This window comes from Bacillus rossius, chromosome 1 (genome assembly GCF_032445375.1).
Source record: "Bacillus rossius redtenbacheri isolate Brsri chromosome 1, Brsri_v3, whole genome shotgun sequence".
Classification (NCBI taxonomy): domain Eukaryota; kingdom Metazoa; phylum Arthropoda; class Insecta; order Phasmatodea; family Bacillidae; genus Bacillus; species Bacillus rossius.
In genome coordinates, this window is record NC_086330.1 from 278,559,804 (window position 1) to 278,578,763 (window position 18,960).

The following is an 18,960-nucleotide window of genomic DNA, read 5'->3' on the forward strand; positions in this document are numbered from 1 at the left end:
CATACAAATTAATTGGACCCCCTCCTTCGCAAAATCCTGGCTACGGCCCTGCCGCTTCTATGTCAACAACGCACACGCACACAAAGCATGTATATATATGTAATCTCCGAATGTCCACAGATGGCTGTCTGTGGGCTAATGACCTTTGAGGCAAGCATGACTCGGTTAACCGCGATTTTCGATTATCCGACTCACTCGTCCCCTTCATTAACACGGATAATCGGGGTTCTACTGTATCTTCAACCACGAAGGAGAGAGGTGGTCACATGTCACCAATACTAGCACAGTTTACAATACATGAGAAACTTTGACATGCATATCAGGGACTTTTCCTTTTCTCTCTATTTCTAATCCACCCATTCCTGTCTCTTTCTTGACTTCAGGGCATCACCTGCCTCTTTCGTAGCAACAGCTCAAACGTAATAGACAGTTGTCACACAAACTAACAAATAAAATACAGTAAAAATTCTATAAAATTACATTTGGCTGCCTTTGACCTAACCTTTATACTGACATGTGTAAAAATTACTTTTAAGGGCTTTTGTCAACATAAATAATTTTAGATTCATACAGATATCACTAAAAATACCCTAGGGTTGAACATTTGTCTACAGTATTTACAAAAACATTTAAACACCTAACATGGTGTGCGACACTGAGCCTTAAGTACAAAATACCTTAATGAAGTGAGGAGGCGCAGTGGCACTGTACACTGGACACACATTCCAGAGGGCCATGGTTCAAATCACAGTTGGGCCATACGGATTTTGGTTTCCACTGCTTTCCAAAATAACTCCCAAAATGCAAATCAATGCACCACACCACAGTAAAATTCAAGGCCAAACAAGAAATGAAATGAAAATCTCTTGAATTAGCAAATTTTACCTATTAAAATGTACGTAATTTTCTTTTAATAAAATGTTAGTGAAACAACTATTTTGTCTTCTTTTTTTTTTTTTTTTTTTCAGTTTCTAGATTGTTTTTTTTACAATATGCTGTTAAAAGTTAATCTTTATAAAGTATGTTTTAGTTATAAAACTGAATTGTCATTTAAGTAATTCAGAATAGTCAATATCTGATAGGGTTCCAGGGAAATTTATAAGGAAAATTGATCTTGAACATTGCATAATTTTTTGATTTATGTATGTAGTCAGAACTTATAACAAACTATGGTGCATAAATGAAATGGGTGGCAGGGATGGCCAAAACAAGCAATTATTGTTTAGGATCATATTTAGGAAATGAAACACTGCAAAGTTACTGGAGCGAACAGCAGTGTGCATTTTTGAATTGGGCTGGCTCCAGGGGACTACTCTGTTAGCTAAGAAGATCCCTGATCGCAGCGCTTTGGTGTTCAGTTGCTCTACAGGAAGCAGGTGATGAGCCGGGCGCAGATGTTAATAAAAAGCCATACACACTAACAGCCAGCAGCCTGCTGTACAACACAGTGAATGGTTGGTTGTAGTGCATTTACACGTTTGGCTTTGGGTGATTAGCGCGGTGTTGGCTGTTGGTGATACAGTGGTGCGATTACAGATTCGACAAATAAGCAATAGCATGGTAGATTGTAAATTCTGTGACCAGTGCCACTGATCTCGCAAACAAAACAACTGTTCAGGTTAATTTTTATGTAAAGTTTTATAATAATTTATTTTACGTATTTGCCACGACTTAATTTAATGGGATTATTGTTCTTTGAGATTGTCACCACTCACCACCTCTGGCTAGTTCAAATTAGGTGATGAGTGGAACATACAGGTTACAGGTCACAAAGAAAGAAAAAATGTATACACAAAGTTCGATGTTTTACCTGTTTTTTTTTAATTCATGTAAAAATCACACTATATTCTGTACAACAGAGCACACAAAAAAAACTAAACTGTACGTCCAGAAAAGAATAAAACACAAGCCATCGCCTGGCCACGGCCTGCTGTAATCTGGGTTGTTACAAGATTATCAGGTTGGCAACTTGATCGCCATACTAACGAGAACATTCTATAATCTCTGAGAATTTAATGTATATTTTTTTGGTAAAGTTTAAGTTATTTTTTAATGTTACTAGTTTTAAGTATTATTTTATATTTAATTTTCCGTGGGCAGCATACATAAGCATACTTAGACATGCTTAAAGAAGTGTGAATGACTGGAACTATTTTCTTTGGCGGGTGGCGGTGGCGCGCTGCGGCGGCTAAGCCGCAGACAGGTGGAAAAGAAGTAATTTGGCTCGGGCGGTTGCAAAGCGAGAGCGTGTGCAGAAAACGTTATGCAAAATATTAACGACATGACATGTTTAATTCCGGGTGTACTGTACGTTTAACCGGGTGTTTAATGTTATGATGATGCTTATTGAAAAGTGTCGCCATTAAACTTTTAAAGACGTAAATTATATTTCCGCAAAATGCACCGCGCGGTAATTTGCAAATTTTCACCGAATTTGTCAGCTGGCTGCAATTTGTAAATTGTAGCACCAAGTTCTCGTTACACAGCAAGCTGCTCCTAGCAGAGTGGCGCACGTGATTTAACATTGAGCGGTCTGTCAGTATCTTCAGAAAAATGAAGTCCGCACCGCAAACGTTTGTGGAACAAACTGTAGTTTTATTTGCAAGTTACAATTTTTTGGAGTTGCATTTAAATTTGTTTGTGTGTAGGTTGCCCCAATGAGACTGACTTTAAGTTGGAACTTTTTAAAGGAATAGTATGGGGTAAAAAAAAATTGCAGCAGAATTAGTTTGCATTTATCAAGGGTGCTTTCACAATTGTACAGAATAGGCAGATCTTCATACCAGTGACTGCCCTAAAACTGGGTTTTTCATACCAAGTAAGGTAATGTATACCAAACTATGTATGACTAACTCTAAACATCTGCGCCCTGCTCAATGCCCGCTTCCCGCGTAACATTTAAACGTAACTACGCTGTGATCACTCATCCTCTCAGCCAAGTAGATTAGTCTCTTGAAGCCCGCCAAATTCAAATTTGTGCGCCACTGTTCGTGGTTGTAACTTTGCAGCTTGTTTGGGCTTTCCCTACTACTCATTAAATTTCTGCCCTTGCCAATATTCTTTATAATACTGTATATGACAATAACAAATGGTAAAATTTTAATTTGAATCACTGTCATCACAAGAATAAAATTAAAACCTTGCAATCAGTTAAATATTTATTTTTTCCTGCTAATAATGTTCTGTATGTATAGTAGTATCAATATTTCTTTTATTGTTTAAATGTGATATAAGTGATAATTTTAGTAATTTTATGTATTTATGCACTAGTACCCTTACAACATTCATAAAAATAAACATTAACAACAAAATATTTTTTTTTACACAACAAAATTGGTAAAAATATTAAACCATGTTTTTTTGGCTCTGTGTATTTTATATTCTGCAGTGCCTTTTTATTATTATTTATTGAAGACTCATAACCTACTTCAAAAGACACAGTGTAGAAGCAGATACAAAGTTTGTCTGTGTCGGGAGTTTTTGTCATAAGAACAGACAGGCAAGTAATTTCATCAAGTCCTGGATTCCAAAAAATAGTGGTACCAAATATTCATTTTTGTTTGAACATTGATGGAATCGCATGCCCATGAAGCATACATGAAAGTTTGTCTGTTTTATCAGTTGCCAAGGTCGCAGTGATATTTACAGTGCATAAATAAAGCAGTCGACAATATCTGGTTCATAAAATTTGAAAGAACCGTTCACAAATTAATGAATATGAAATTTAGAAACAAAATTCCTCTTGAACACAATAAATGCAAAGTGTTAGTGTGATGTTTTGATCCTCAAAGCATTTCCTCAGCACTGATCGCTGGCATCTGGTAGCAGTCTAAGTAGTAAGACTTTGATTTTTATCTAAGTTCTATGACTATATTCTATTACTCAGTAAACAAACCTAAGACTGTAATACGATGACCTACAAAGTTATTGTAAGACTGACTTAGTTATTGCTATTTTTTATGCTTTTTATCAAGCAGGGTGTTAAACATCAGGGAAAACCTGGAATATTAAGAGAATTTTTGAGTTAATGGAGAAATCAAATAATATATGTTAAATGACAAAATTTGAATTCAATATTTTGACAAAGACTTTTTTTTCTATTGATAACCTTTTAACTATGTCATACCTACATTTGTATTTTGGTTAATTCTTAGTCTTTTAATTTTTATTTTACTTTTGTGAAGATAAATTCGGTGTGAGATGATGGCTTTGAGTGCAATGTCAGAAATATATTTTTTATGTACACTTATCCCTCACTTAGCACGGCTTCAGATTGTGCGAATTCATTTAGCGCGATTTTAATTTTACTGCCCCAGTCTTAAATAACTTGTCTGTAAACTTCAATTAACACGAAATCTCGGCAGGCAAAAAAAAAGTGGTGACGCCACGAAGTCTGTTTCAACTTCTGTGAACATGTGCCGTGGGGTACGTTTAGCCAAACAAGGCGGGGAAGAGAATCGCGTGCAGGTCTGTCTACGCTATCGGCTGTTGTACAAACATCAGCTGTGGCAAGTTAAATTGCGGCTATGGAGAGTAAAGGACCAAATGTTTTTTTATGTCCACGCGTATGCTGCTGTGCTGTACCGTTTTCGAATGGCCACAGACCGGGCCGTGAACTCATTCTAGCCAGTGGCAGGGAATTCACTCAAAAAAATGCAACGCCTGCCCATTTAGCTTGCCGGTAACTGTACGTGCTTGATCACTCATAATTCATTGTGTTCAAGTATTTGAGACAAAGCTAGAAGTATTACGGCACGCAGATTGTTGTGAAGGCCACGCTTATGTTGGTCGCACTTTAGTTTTAAGCAACTCAACTGTGAGCACAATCGTACGAAATAAGGACTCTTACCAAAAGTTTATATAGGTCTGATGCTATTGTTTGTAATAGCTGGAATATATTTTACATTAGATACTGGAACAGAAATAAACAGATGATTCACGTGGACAAGGTTGTCAAATAAATGTTGCAATGAAAAATAAATTGGCTTGACAGGATTTGTTTAACCAGGTGGTGATACGCGAATAAGCACTTTAATTTTAAAAAATTAAATTATAATTATCCCGACAGTAATATCGGTTTCACTGTCAGTAAAGGATGGTTTGGAAAAGTACGCAGTGTGAGTTGAAGGTCACACCCAGGCGGGCAAGTCAGCCAGCTGACTGACGATAAATTACATAATCATGTATCTCCCATTACGCAGTGTCGTATTTGTCATACAAAGTGCGATGGGAGGCATATAAAGATAAATGGTGTCACATATTTATAGTTGAGTGTTATTCAATGCATTTATATTACATAAAGTATATTCCTGCACAATTTTGGAACACATTAAATAAATTAGCCTTGCTTCAGAATACGTGATTTCGAATGACACAAGCATTTTTAGGAACGAATTAGTCGTGCTAAGTGAGGGATAGGTGTACTTTCTAGGCTTTTGATACTGTAAACATTTTTGTCACAACATTAAAGAATTTGTAAGGCAGTGTTAGAAGGTAAAAAATAACTTTTTTTTAAATGAGAAATCGGATGTTTTGGACAGTAAAAATACTGTAAAAGTCAGGGGAAAAATGGGAAATTCTGTTTGTTGGTTTTCCTAGACACCCTGTCAAGTCATTAGTCTGTGACCTGTTTCATGAACTCTCTAATTTTTTTTTTTTTGCACCTTATATGCTTACATGTAGCGTATCATTGAGAATAGAGCAGTTTGTGGACTAGCTTGAGTTGTTTCATCGCTCTAGGTGAAGGCAATGGATGGAAAGCTGGACAGCATTAAGGCCGAGTGTGAAGCACTGAGGACACAAGTTGAAGAAACCTCCACGAAAGTAAGAATTGAATTAATTAATGACTGAATGATCGAGTGTATCTATGAATGAATGGCTTAATGTCTTATCGAGATCATTAGAGATGATGAGGGGGAAGATGATGATGGAGCATTGACAGGATGAATCGGTGGGTGGAATGGGAGTACATCACATTTTTCACTTGCTAAAAATCCAGGTTTGACCCCCCCTGGGAAATGAACCCGGATCGCATTGGTGGGAGGACTCATCTCCTCCGTAACCCATGAGTAAAGACTTAAGGGGCGGCTCCAGGAAGACATTTCGGGAGGGGCTATCATACCAAGAAAGGATGCAGTTGCAAAACGACATTAAATGTGTCAGCTATTGGCCTTGGAATGTTAACAGATTTAAGGTCTCAGATGCTGAACTTTTACATAACTTTTGATGAAAGTAAGGTTTAACACATGAATATAAGTATTTAAGTAAACATAATTATATCCTCAAAAATAAATGTAAATAATATTCAGGCTCTGAAGAGACTGTTGCTCCCAATGCCCCGCCTCCCTCTGGAACCATGCCTAAAAAAAATAGTGTGTTCAATAAATGAAAACTTAAGACAATTCTGAAAACACCAAATATATGTTTGCCTACTTACCTATAAACTTATTAAAAGGATTAAACATTTATGATCAGATACCATTTTTCTCTAATCCAATAGCTTTTAATTTCATTTACAAATTTACCTGGATTCAAACTTTCAGATCTGAATTTTAACATACAGGCAAAACTACAAATAAAAAACTATTAAACTACAGTTAAAACTTAAATATTGTATTTTTAAAAAAGCATGTTTTGTTTGAAGTTCAGGATTCAAATAATTTTGTTTTGTGCATCCGTACCAAACAATTACTCTTGAGAGTATATCTCTAACTGGAAGGAAACCCAATAAATTGTTTGATAGTTTCTGCAGATTAAATTATTATAAGAATGGTCAACTGCATATGTTTGGTATTTTAATTAATAAAATTTTCTGTTTTTTTTTTTTTTTTTCTATTTGGTACATTTTATTTAATAAGTTTAGTTTGTAAAACTTTTTCCTTGCTGGTATCATTTTCATAGTATTTTTATATAATGCAACTACAAAAAATAATTTTCAGTGCAGTCTACAGTTTTCAATTTATTGATCGTTGCGATGAACATGGAAAACAATTTACTGCTGGCTGTGATTCATGACGTCAAGACATTTAACAGCATTTTTTTTTTCTTTTTTTAGTGCTAGCCGCGGGAGTGTGTGGACTATTTGTTCACAGACTAGTTATAATAAGCTGTAAAATTTGTTGTCTGTGAATATTAAATTAAAATCATGCTTTGTTAATACATGTACTTCTTGTAAACATTTGTAGGGTAGTGAGTTATATTGTGCATAGCTAAATATTTAAATTAGTTCTAATCTGAATGTAAATGTAGGTCAATGTATTAAATTTTACATACTTTGTATGTAATAGTTGTGTGGTACATGGAAATTTTTTAGATGTATTTTGTGTAATATTATTGTAGGTCTGTAACTCGTATTTTGATTTAGCTGTCATTATCGATTTAATTGTATGCCTTCGTAAATTTTGTAAATATTTAAATATTTAAAAATTTAAATAAATAGTATACTAGCAGATTCCGGCAGACATTGTCCTGCCAATGTTTATTTATTTACCTGTATACATCTTAAATGGATGGTTTGTATGTAATAAAGAATCTATAAAGCATTTGAAATGGTATTCCATTTTTAAATTCACTCACCAAATATTAATCACAGTCACAATAACTATTGGGTGTTATTGAGGTTTAAGGACAGTAAAAATCACAATATACCAATTTTCGTGGTGATCGGTTAAACGGTATAGAAGTTGATGCGCTGCAGTGCCATCTAGTGAAGAGTTATAACAAAATGGATATCACAAAAATATTCTCTGTGTTCAAATATTTATGTATACCATTTTTCGTGGTGATTGGGTGAACAGTTTAGAAGTTTATACGCTGCAGCGCCATCTAGCAGTGAGTTACAAGAAAATGGATAGTATAAAAGCTTTCTCCATGAAAAAACACTTCAGTGTGCCAATTTTCATGGCGATCGGTCAAACTGTCGGAGTTTGTCATCGTCATAGTCATATATACATACCAACATCCAATTGTATATGTATAGATAGTTTGTATTGCTATGGTAAAAAAAACTAGGTTCATACTAACCGGGAAAAACCGGAAAACAGGAAAAACTCAGAAAATTTAAAAGATGTTTTCAAAACCAGGAAAATACATGGAAATTGACAATATCTTACTTACAAAACAGTATTAGTAACTTTTCATAATTATTTATTTAATATGATAATTTGTACGTGCTCATCCATATTAGGTTTTTTTAACTTACGTTAGCTAACTGTAAGGGATAGAAACACATAATAATTTGAAAAGTAGTTAAATTTCTTTAGTGTTTCACCTGATCACAGTCAATAACTAATCATTCTCCTAGATTTGGTGTTATGTAATGTTGATGGAAATAACACTATATGTTTTTGGTATGTGTTTTTATATCTATTTCTTGCCAGATGGACCGATGACACAAGTAAATAATTCTGATTGGTTCAGGGAAAATGGGAAATTCAGGAAAATTGGTTGAAGTACATGTGAGAACTGTGAAAAATTGTAAGATGCTGAGACATGTACATTTAAAAATTGTAAGGCACATGTAGTTTATCCATAACAAAGGCTTGAATTTGAAACAGAATACATAAACTATAAATGTTTTTTTTTGCTGTCTTGATTGAAATAGGCTATAGAAACAAGCGGGTCATGTGTTGACATTAAGTAAGAAAGTACTAATGCTGTTTGTCATCTGGCTTATATCATAGCTGTTTCAATGATGTTGCAATTGTTTTTTTTTTTTTTTGTAAGAAAAATGTGATGATGTGTGTGTGTTCTGTTACGTGCAAGACAGGCTGTGATCGTGTGGTTCACTTGCAGGTGGGAGCAGTTGGCAGTGATGTCATCAAGCTGGCAGCAGAACAGCAAGAGTTGAGGAGGCAGGTGGAAAGGCTGTCGGATGTTGAGCAGGTGAGTTGTGGTAACCACGTACAGTGTGTGCAATGTGTGTTTATATCTATTATTTATTATATATTTGAGACCGGTTATAATATTCTACCGCTGTCACCTCTCTTGAACACACAGACATCCTGGTATGTGGCTGAAAACTATGTGATAGAGGAAAAGAAAGTTAATGTTCCCTGTCATATTCAGTATTTACCCTGTTTTCTCACATAATCGTCGCACAAGTTATACCAAAAAAAGTTGGAAAATTAGGGGTTCGATTATGCAGGGGGGGGGGGTGCATTTTTTTTGTTAGGTAAAGTTATTCATAAAAACAAAACCTGTTCATGGAAAGTACGTTTATTAAAAAAAAAAAAAAAAAAAAAAGGTGGATTATACAAGAGCACGCCAAACTATTTATATTAATAATTCATACAGCAAAAACCTTTCTTCAACTTTAAATAAAAAAACAAAATCTGTGACCCGAACGCAAGCCACTTGAATATGTGACGTGAACTAACGCATAACTATCGTCGTAGTACACACTTATCACCAAAGAGTGCAGGCCATCAAATGAAGTTAACTCAGCAGTAGACAGAGAGTGCGCGTTGCATCCAATCGGCGAGATATCGATATTGGACTACGCGTGCGCGCTCTATACGGGAAGCAACATAACCAAACATGAATGATGCTAACAAGCGCTGGCTACATTTTTATAAGCGGTACATCGCGTCGACGCAGACATACAGATAAAGGTTATAACTTTTAAAAATGTCTTTAATGGAACATTTACATATCAGACAGCTTCGTATTTCCGTTAATTAAATAAGTAAAAATTGTTAATTTCCGAATAAATATTAGATTTCTACTTCAAAATACACCGTTTTGTACGGAAAAGATACCTACACAAAGCGCTCGGAATCTAATAGCGGGACCAAAAACATAATGCGAAGTTTACGCGAAAAAACTTTTTATCCAAATTTTGATGCCCTAAAATATGGGTGCGACGATTATGCGATAAAAGAGGGTATTTCAGGCACGAAGGCACTGACATTGATAAAAGCAATTCAAAATTACAAAAACCCTGACATAAAGACTTTCAAAAAATACACTAAATTTACATAAATACGGGAGGGGGGGGGGGGGATAAGACACACAATAGTTACGCTTACCTACTCAGTACTCTAGCTTGCCTCCATAGCCTCCTGCTGGCCAGACGACCAGAGGCACTAACTCCAGCCACCACCGGCTCGCTAGAGCACACAGACCAGGACAGGCGGCAGAGAAGTGGGAGTGGAAGGGAAAGGCAAATACATCCCAGATAGAGATGATAAAGGAGATGCTTGGTGGGTGGTCTACATGAAGACTGCAGGGGCAATGACCCAGTGCAGTGACACTGTCCAATATGTTCCAAGGGGAAGAGAATAAAAAAGTTATTAGCCAGAACTAAACTAGAGAATGTAAATTTTTTTTATTCACCATACATGTAAAATGTAAGCCAGAATTAATTTCAAACAGTACTTCAGAGCATGTATGTAGGTCATGAAAAAGTATGTAAACTAAATGACTGTTCTCGAAAAAGTCCTAAAATTATTACTTTTTTTTTCTAACACGCATTGCTATTTTGATGCCTCAATTCATGCAAAATCTATCTCTGAAAATGTCTAACTCATAAAAACAGTACATTCTGTGCCTATGTAGTAGGTAATCTATTTTAATTATATTTGTTCATTTTTAATACTTCTTCTCTTTAAGTTTTTCTTAATTTTTATTATTATTTTGTTATAAAAAAAAATACCATTACAAAAAAAATGGTGTAAGAAAATTTTATGAAAATTACTGTTAGTTATTTAATATTATAAGCTTTCATTTTAGTATCATTGATTAAACTCGTTCACACAATTTCCAATAACCATCATGTAAGATAACTCACTGTTTGACTACAGTTCAAAGTAGACAGTTCTTTGAGATGGTGTTTCCTGTGTTGTTCAGGAGAGGGCAAGTAGTCGCAGACTCGACACTGCTGGAGCCACAAGCCTGAGGTCTGAAGGTCTAGATGAGGTAAGGGAGGTCTAAGTAGTGGCTTTATTTATATATAAGTGTATTATCGAAAATAAGTTAGATTAAAATGTTTCGTGATACAGTAGAACCCCGATTTTACATTAAGGCTTTTTATGTTTTGACGTTATTTGCACCAAATTATTTTGGTCCCTTTTTAACCTCATTTGACAAATGCAATAAATTCCTGTTGATCACAACGCGCATACAATCTGCTTCCCGCAAATTACTCTGCTGTTTGTTTATGTTATACCTACATAAATTCATTATTCCGGTGTTTGTCATGTACATCATACACATGAAGATAACACTTTTGTGTGAAATACCAAATCCAAAATGCTGTTGGAAACACAGCGCTGCAGCTCTTGGATTTTTCGATTTGCTCTTCCATTAAAGATATTATTTACAGGCTGTCAACACTAGTTTAATAATAGTATAATTTGAGAAAATGTAGCCATCAGTAACTTATGCATACCGTATTACATAGTTTATATTTATGGTATTAGTGTTTGTCAACATCCGTTAGAAATAACGTGGTTGGTAATTAATTTAAAATGTCAGTAACAATAAGCATAAAGTTTTGTCTTTTACTGTGAGTAATTTTTATCTGTATGTATGTATTTTAGTGAAATGGCAGCTTGTAAAAGAAGGTAAACATTTTCAAATGATGAAAAACTAAAAATTTTAAAGTCCGTGGTCGAGCACAAAGTACTTGTGTTTCACTCACTGAGAGGTTAAGCATGCCTGTTACACTATGAACACAATTTTGAAAAATCACAAATTATTGAAGGAAATGCAGCCCCTTGTGGCAATAAAGTACTGTATTTTTATTAATATTCTTATCCTGTAAATGTTTTGTATAACTATGAATTGTTAATTAAAGTATGGAAGTACATATGTACATATGCCTGCTGTATGTATGCTTACCTATACTCTATTCAAAATGTCAGTATAGGATTTAATGTTAATTATTCTACGTAATTAGATACGCTTCAGGCACTCTTAAACAATAAATTTGTGTATATCAGAGTATGGTAGGCCTTTGTTAAGGTCGTATATCACTGTTCTCTGATCAAAATAAATAATTTTTTTATACATTTCACTTATTTTACATTTTCTCTGATTTTACATTTTCAGACATCCTCTTGAATAGTGTAAAAATTGGGCTCTACTGTACTTATTTCACCATAAAATTGTACGTACTTGTAACTGTGTTGTATGATAGTATGATGTATTTTTTTATAAAAAATAATAAAAAATATATTGTGGCAAGCATGTCTAGGACAGAATAACTCTGAACTATATAATCAGCAAGCATATGTGTGGTTGAAAAATGTACCAACACCAGAAATAAATAAGGAAATTAGGAATAAATTCAAGATTAAAAAATGAAAAGTTAATTTTTTCTTATTTATTCCATTGATAAATTTAGGTAAAAACTAATTCTAAATATTATATAAAGTCAAAAATTACAGGATTTGTATTGTTTTTGGGTTTTGATGTTTTGTCTGCTGTTGGTGTGTTGTCTTATCTAAGATTTGTAAAGTAGCTTGTCACTAATGATGTCTTTGTAGGAAAAATCTGCAAAAAAAATATGCAATAAAAATTAATAATTATGTGAATATCCAGTCTGTCCAACACAACATTAAGGGTGAAACCAAACTTTAAGACCTTGCTTGTATCAGCACACTCTTTGTAATAGTCATTGTTCTGTCCAGTCATCAAGGTTTTGTTCATGGCTCGTCTTTGGATACTGTTGAGCCCGAAGAACCAAACCTTTCCTTTGTTACTGCCACAGTGGTCAAGTGGTAAGCTCACTCGCCTCCCATCAATCCTGGTTCAATTTCCGGTTGAAGTTAACCCCAGCTGGTAATTCTTTTCCCCTCGAGGTAGTCCTGTTCACCCCACCCTTTCACTCCGTCAATGCTCCATTCTGAACTCATCACCCCTCAGCATGTGCCAATGAAAACTAGAGTTTATGCCCTAATAGTTTTGTTTAATAATTTTTTTTTGTTATTGCGAGTTGGTATTACCTAATGGGAGACAGTATAAACTATTGTAATCTTTTTTTTCCACCAAAAATTCAGAAAACTTCATAAATCCAGTCGCCTTTTATATGATGGTGTTACTCTCAGGTAACCTAAACAACCACAGGTAGGTATCATGAATAGGTCTGGAAATTGCATAGTTTAGGTTCAAAAACAAAATAATTAAAACCACAAGCTGAATCAAAGGTTGTACTCACTTTAATTTTTTTTCAGGTTTTCAAAAAAATTACTGGTAAAATGTAAAAGCATATTACACCAAATAAAAAATACAAAATTGTAGCATCAAAAATTGAGCCCATTTTCTATATTAAACAGTTATACTCTTTAATTTTATATGATGCCGGCATCCTTTCATAACCGCATATACTATATTCATTACAAAACTTTACAAAATTATGCCTTTATTAACAATTTACCAAAACTCAATATATGTAAGTTCTAAAAAAAATACTTAAGTTCGTCTGACTAATGCGCAGCAAGCATCCTCCAAAGAAATTTTAAGTTTTCCAGCATTTTTGATTTCTTAAAATTTCTTTTAAAAAAATCCATGAGTCTGCAAGGTGAGGTTCCTAATCGACTCACACATCACTGTCCAGCTGTGTGGACGATGACATCAGTTCTCATACACTTCCCCTACAATGTGTATTTTTCGCCCTTTCACCAAACATAAAAGAAATATGATGGAAAATTGCCTCGTCAATCAATGGCAGCTGTTACTTGCATGTTCTAAGGCTATGAATATTTCAACACCCATTTACCTAGAAACAAAGTTGGCAGTTTCGCAAATAGGCAGAACACTGACTTGTTTGCTAGCTGCCAAAATCTTCAGCGCCTTACCACTTAAATGTACAGACCTTCCTAGGGCCATAAATGTCCATCTGAAGTTAGGTATAAATATATATAGTAGTTTTGTGGTCAACCAGTGTGTAATTTTAAGACATCACAAAATAATGCACCAATGTAAAGCATTTTAATAGAGCAAATCAAACACTGGACTTCTTAAATAGGCACAAAAAAACTATTTGCCCAACTGTGTGCTTGCTTAACTTAAAAATTTGCAAAAAAAAAAAAGTTTAATTTAAAGTTACATGTTGTGACATTATTTAGCTGGTACATAGTTACTTGATTTTCAACACGAGTTGCCATATTCAAATATCAGATCTGGCACATACCGTAACTGCCGATGTTCTTGTTAGGGACCAACCACAGTGTCGTTTGTTGGATGTGTCATTGTATGTCCGTTACGCCTTCATGCAATGCAGTGTAGCCATGACAGCCACACTTGCATCAGAAACTTACTCCTCTCGGCACGAGGGCCTATTCTTTCACCAAGCCTCGTCAAGAGCAGCTCCCCACACGCCACTGGCATGAAACAACATCGAAACCACGTGCTAGTGGACGAAGATCTCGACTCATCTCTGTAGTCCAACCTAAACTGTCTTAGAGTTTTATCTTTCAAGAAGTAAATTCTGGTACAATTTAAATATAACAAAATTACTTAAATACATCAATAATAGGTAAATTAATTAGAGGATAACACAAAAAAAAATTAAGACTAAATTCATTAGTAAAAAATACCAGGGGTGCCAACCTTTGCAAAAAAAAAAAGCATGAAACTATAATATACATATTATGTAAAATAGCTGATAGGTTACTTTAGTACTAATTGTTTTTAACAGTTTTAATTTATTTACTGCTGTTGCAGATTTCTGGCAGTGGTGTTTCTACGGCTAAGATAAAGGTCGTTGGAGACTTGGTGAGTATCAATGCGAAGTGTATGTTTATATGCATGAGAGTTCTTCACTACCTATGTTACTGTACCGTGTGTCTGTCACAAACATTTAACTTACGCTAGAATTAACCTGCCCTTACTCTGCTGGTGTTAGGCATTTTTCTTTATTTTATAATTAATTTGTGTATTATTTATTAAAACAAAAATAAACTGTTAAGCAGTCATATTGTGAATCATTAAGGAAGGTTGCTGCAGGTGCGGCAGTACTGCGGGAGCGGAGACTGGCAGCAGCTGAGGAGGGGACTTCTGGCCGTGCTGGATGAGGGCTGCGTGGCCCACGGGCAGCTGCTTGCCACGCCCTCACTTTATGGGATAGGCCTGGGCGGTCACGAGCAGCTGGCCAGGCTACTGCTCTGCGCGGGGTTGCCCGTGGACCATGCAGCCGGAGACGGCTTCACGCTGTTGCACGGGGCTGCCGAGGCAGGGCATGCAGACTTAGCACGGTACCTCCTCACCCGCGGGGCCAACGTCGAAGCACGAACCGGCCTGGGAAGCACCCCGCTGGTGTTCGCTGCGTCTGCCAACCGGCCGCAAGTGGCGGAGCTTCTGTTGAGGGCAGGGGCCAACGTGAACGCCCGGGACCACGACGGCGCGACGAGCCTTCACAGGGCAGCACGCAGGGGCCACATGCAGGTGGTGCAGGTCCTACTCCGTACTGGAGCGGACGTCGCTGTGAAGGATAACGTCGGCCGTACTGCTCTGGACATGGCCAGAGAAGGAGGCCACTTCCCAGTGGTGCAAATACTCTCCCCGCTGCCCCCCTTGCCATTGTCTTTTGTTACAGGAACTCTGTGAATATCAGTGTTGAAACTGAAATGGGATTCTAGAATTTGTAAATATCAATGAAGGCTGTGGGATACACTTATTATGGCTTAGTCTCAAGTGTTGTATTTGTTATTTAGTATTAATATTGTTACTTTTATTTAAAGGCTATTACAGTAGCAAACTTTATTCTCTCTCTCGTGCAGTTTTGTTTCATCACAAATTTTCTCAGCAAATATTTATAATATGTTATCTTAAAAAGTACACTGTTAATAAGTAAGATCACTTGCATGCCATTCGACAACTAAAAAATGAAACATTCAGTAAGTATCTGATGTCTGAATTTGAAATCAAATAACGAATGTGAATAGAGTATTGTAATATACATTGTATTTATTTGCATAATGGTCACACATTTTATGCAGACAAAATAAAATTTTATCATTGTACTGTGTGGTTGAATATGTACTTTAACAACTAGCCTTTGTTGGTGTTAAATAAATATTTTGTCACAAGTAAGTTTAAATGTAATTAAAATATCCCTGCAGTGTTTGCAAAGCATATTGAACCTGCCATTATGCAATGTCGGCTGTTCGCCAGCCGACCAGCACTGGTAAGTGATGTGTTTGTTTACTGCTCTGGCCTTTGGCCGGAGAAGGGGAAAATATAATAATAAACCACAGAGAGAGAAAGATTACGAGTCCTGTTTCAAAATTGTGCACATCCTCACCATGTGAAAAAGAACCTGTTGCAGTTTGCAGGCAAGTGGCGAGGATGCCAAACTAAGGTTGTATGTTTTTATCAACCCAGACTGCCATTGCGGAAGTGTTCTTTGTAACAAACGACCACTCGTACGAGCCATAGCCGAGATATGTTTGGTTGCATTATTGTCCATTGCACAAGATTTTGAACAGGACTAGAAAGCCACAAATGGAACATGAGGCATTGCAATGCCTCGAACATCTGTGTCCAGCCCGAGTCCACCTGATCTGATAATGGCCTCGTGGATGTCCCATGTGTAACCCTATCACAACCACCACGTTTCAACCCCAGTACTGATCAAGAACAAGGCAAAGGGTGCTAAAGGAATAAACTCGGCTGAGCGTCAAGACAAGACAGGACGAGCATCGCAATGCCTAACGGGATCCCACAGAAGAGCAAACCTCAATGCTACTACCATCACCGGCACAATACAATTGTTACAGTGTCAGCTCGATCTTCGATGCCTTCATCTAGCTGCAGAATGGTGGGAACCATTGGTCGGGAAATACTCACTAGGGAGTGGCGACTTCAGTGAGCACCTTGCCTCAGATCTTAGGCCCAGCTTCTGACACATCACCACATGCTCATGGACCGGTGAGGTTGGCCCATATCACCCAACACTGGCCTGTTCCGGGTCGTCTGCATACGAAGTCATCCACCTGACATAATCAGTAACCCCAGATCCACCTGCTGAGCACGGTAGTGCACTACCCCACCTGGGTCAGTTCGAGTTAAGTGGCTGGAGCACTCACTCGGATGCCCATTTGCTAAATGGATGGCTGGTTGATACACTGTTGGACTGTAGTGAGCTACAGCTACATCGCAGCCCACCTTATTGCGGAGGTGGATTTGATTCCCAAGACCGACAATCTAAGTAGCAACAAAGGCAGGTAACATGCTCATGACCAGTTGTGTAAAGATACTAAGAACTACTTTCTGTAAGACCACTCACACCCAGGCTCTAGGCATCTGGGACCTGCGGTGAGAATTCATCCTTTGGTTACCTACCATGGTGTGTCCATGAGGATTCCACAATCGAGGTACAAGAAGGTAAGTAGTGCTGTGAATTTTATAGCTGGGACCATTTCCATTACCTTCTTCGAGGTAACCCCATTATCCATATGACCTACTGAACGACATGTCCCATGAACATGAACAACTTATTTACAGTCTTGAAGCAGCAATCTCTCATGTTTGCAGCACATCACCACAACTAAACACTGCATCCCCATGGTGCTTCACTTCCTCCCTTTAATCAGATTGATACGCTTCGGGCACCGAGAACTTGGTGCGAGTCAGGTGTAGATAAAAGAGATGCTCCATGATGGCATCATGGGGCCAAGTGGGTCACATCACAACTGTCACATTGTGATGGCTGGGAAAAACGGTTCTGTGATATGATGCATAAATGTCAGGCCCATTAACGACATTACTGTCAGTGCAGGGCCGTTTTATGAGAATGCGAGGCCTGGGGCAACAATATTCAGGGGCCCCCCTTTTTTTTATTGTAGTAATAATTTTCAGATATGAAAAACTCATATTTGCATTGACATGTATGTATGTAATAACTAACATAAAAAAGGACAAGAAGTACCATAATGAAATGTAGCCTGTATACGCAGAAATATGAAACACATTTATGCAGGGAAAACAAATAAAGTATAACAACAAATTTTCTAGTTGAAATGGAGTAATATTTCATAGCCAACACCCACCCCCAATATTTCTCTGCTTCATTTACGAAAGTCTTAAATCGTTCTCAAATATTTACACAATCTTATAAGTTGCAGATCCCGACCAATCAAAATTACATATTTATTAACTCACTTTGCAATTAACTTACATATGTATCATCACATATAATAAATATTTGGAAGAGTTGTAACATGGTTTAACATTTTTTTTTGTCTTGGGCCAAAGTTACCCTCAAAGGGCCAATGTTACCCCAACTGACGGTACTTCTGTTTTTTCTTTAACTTTATCAGGGCTTGAAAGTGGTAAAGTCAAAGGAAACTTACCATCACAATCACATGGTTCTAGTGTTTGAGGAGGTTCATGGTTCTTTGTGAGGAAGGTTTTGGAAGTTTGTTTATTTCTTGTTCTCTTCTTTTTGCTTTATGTTTGGAAGCACCACTATCAAATTTACGTACACTCATTTTGTGACATTATTATAAAACACAACCAATTAGCAATTATAATCAAACTAAAACTATGGTGTAGTATCAACATCAAGGTCTGTGTACATTATTCCCGCCTAATGGATTTCCCTTTTGTTGAACACAACTTCCAACATGAACATCATAAACAAGTTCGTATGATTCATAAACCAACAAAATCATCAAAAGAAATAAAATCATTACTGCAAAAACAAAATTAATAGCCTTAAAATCTCAATAAAAACATATTTAGTTGCACAAATAGATTAAAACAGGGACATTGATTGTTTTTCGTTAATCTTACATTAAGAAGTTTTACGCATACATTAATTACATGACATCTGTTGGAACTAAAATGAATCTTACATCACATTAATCGACCTCTCGAATCGAACAATAGCACCCGTAGCACCACAATCGCTTTTGTGGTACGTAATGAATCCGCTCGCTTTGTCCGCACCACAGTAGTTATCGGTGACCGGCGTCGATGTCGGTGACTTACTCAGTAGTTATAAATAAAACCATA

The 18,960-nt window shown here is 36.5% G+C and overlaps 1 protein-coding gene across 2 annotated transcripts in view; it reads left to right on the forward strand.

The window, feature by feature from the left end:
- The window catches only part of LOC134527628 (26S proteasome non-ATPase regulatory subunit 10-like), a 31,139-nt gene extending 15,108 nt beyond the window's left edge, over nucleotides 1–16,031 (forward strand). For both annotated transcript variants that reach the window (XM_063360476.1, XM_063360475.1), the window contains exons 3-7: nucleotides 5,740–5,823; nucleotides 8,794–8,883; nucleotides 10,849–10,917; nucleotides 14,668–14,718; nucleotides 14,950–16,031. In XM_063360476.1, coding sequence (XP_063216546.1) covers nucleotides 5,740–5,823; nucleotides 8,794–8,883; nucleotides 10,849–10,917; nucleotides 14,668–14,718; nucleotides 14,950–15,549 — 894 coding nt within the window. In that variant the 3' untranslated portion in view covers nucleotides 15,550–16,031. The remainder of the gene's footprint in view (nucleotides 1–5,739; nucleotides 5,824–8,793; nucleotides 8,884–10,848; nucleotides 10,918–14,667; nucleotides 14,719–14,949) is intronic.
- The last annotated feature ends 2,929 nt before the right edge of the window (nucleotides 16,032–18,960 follow it).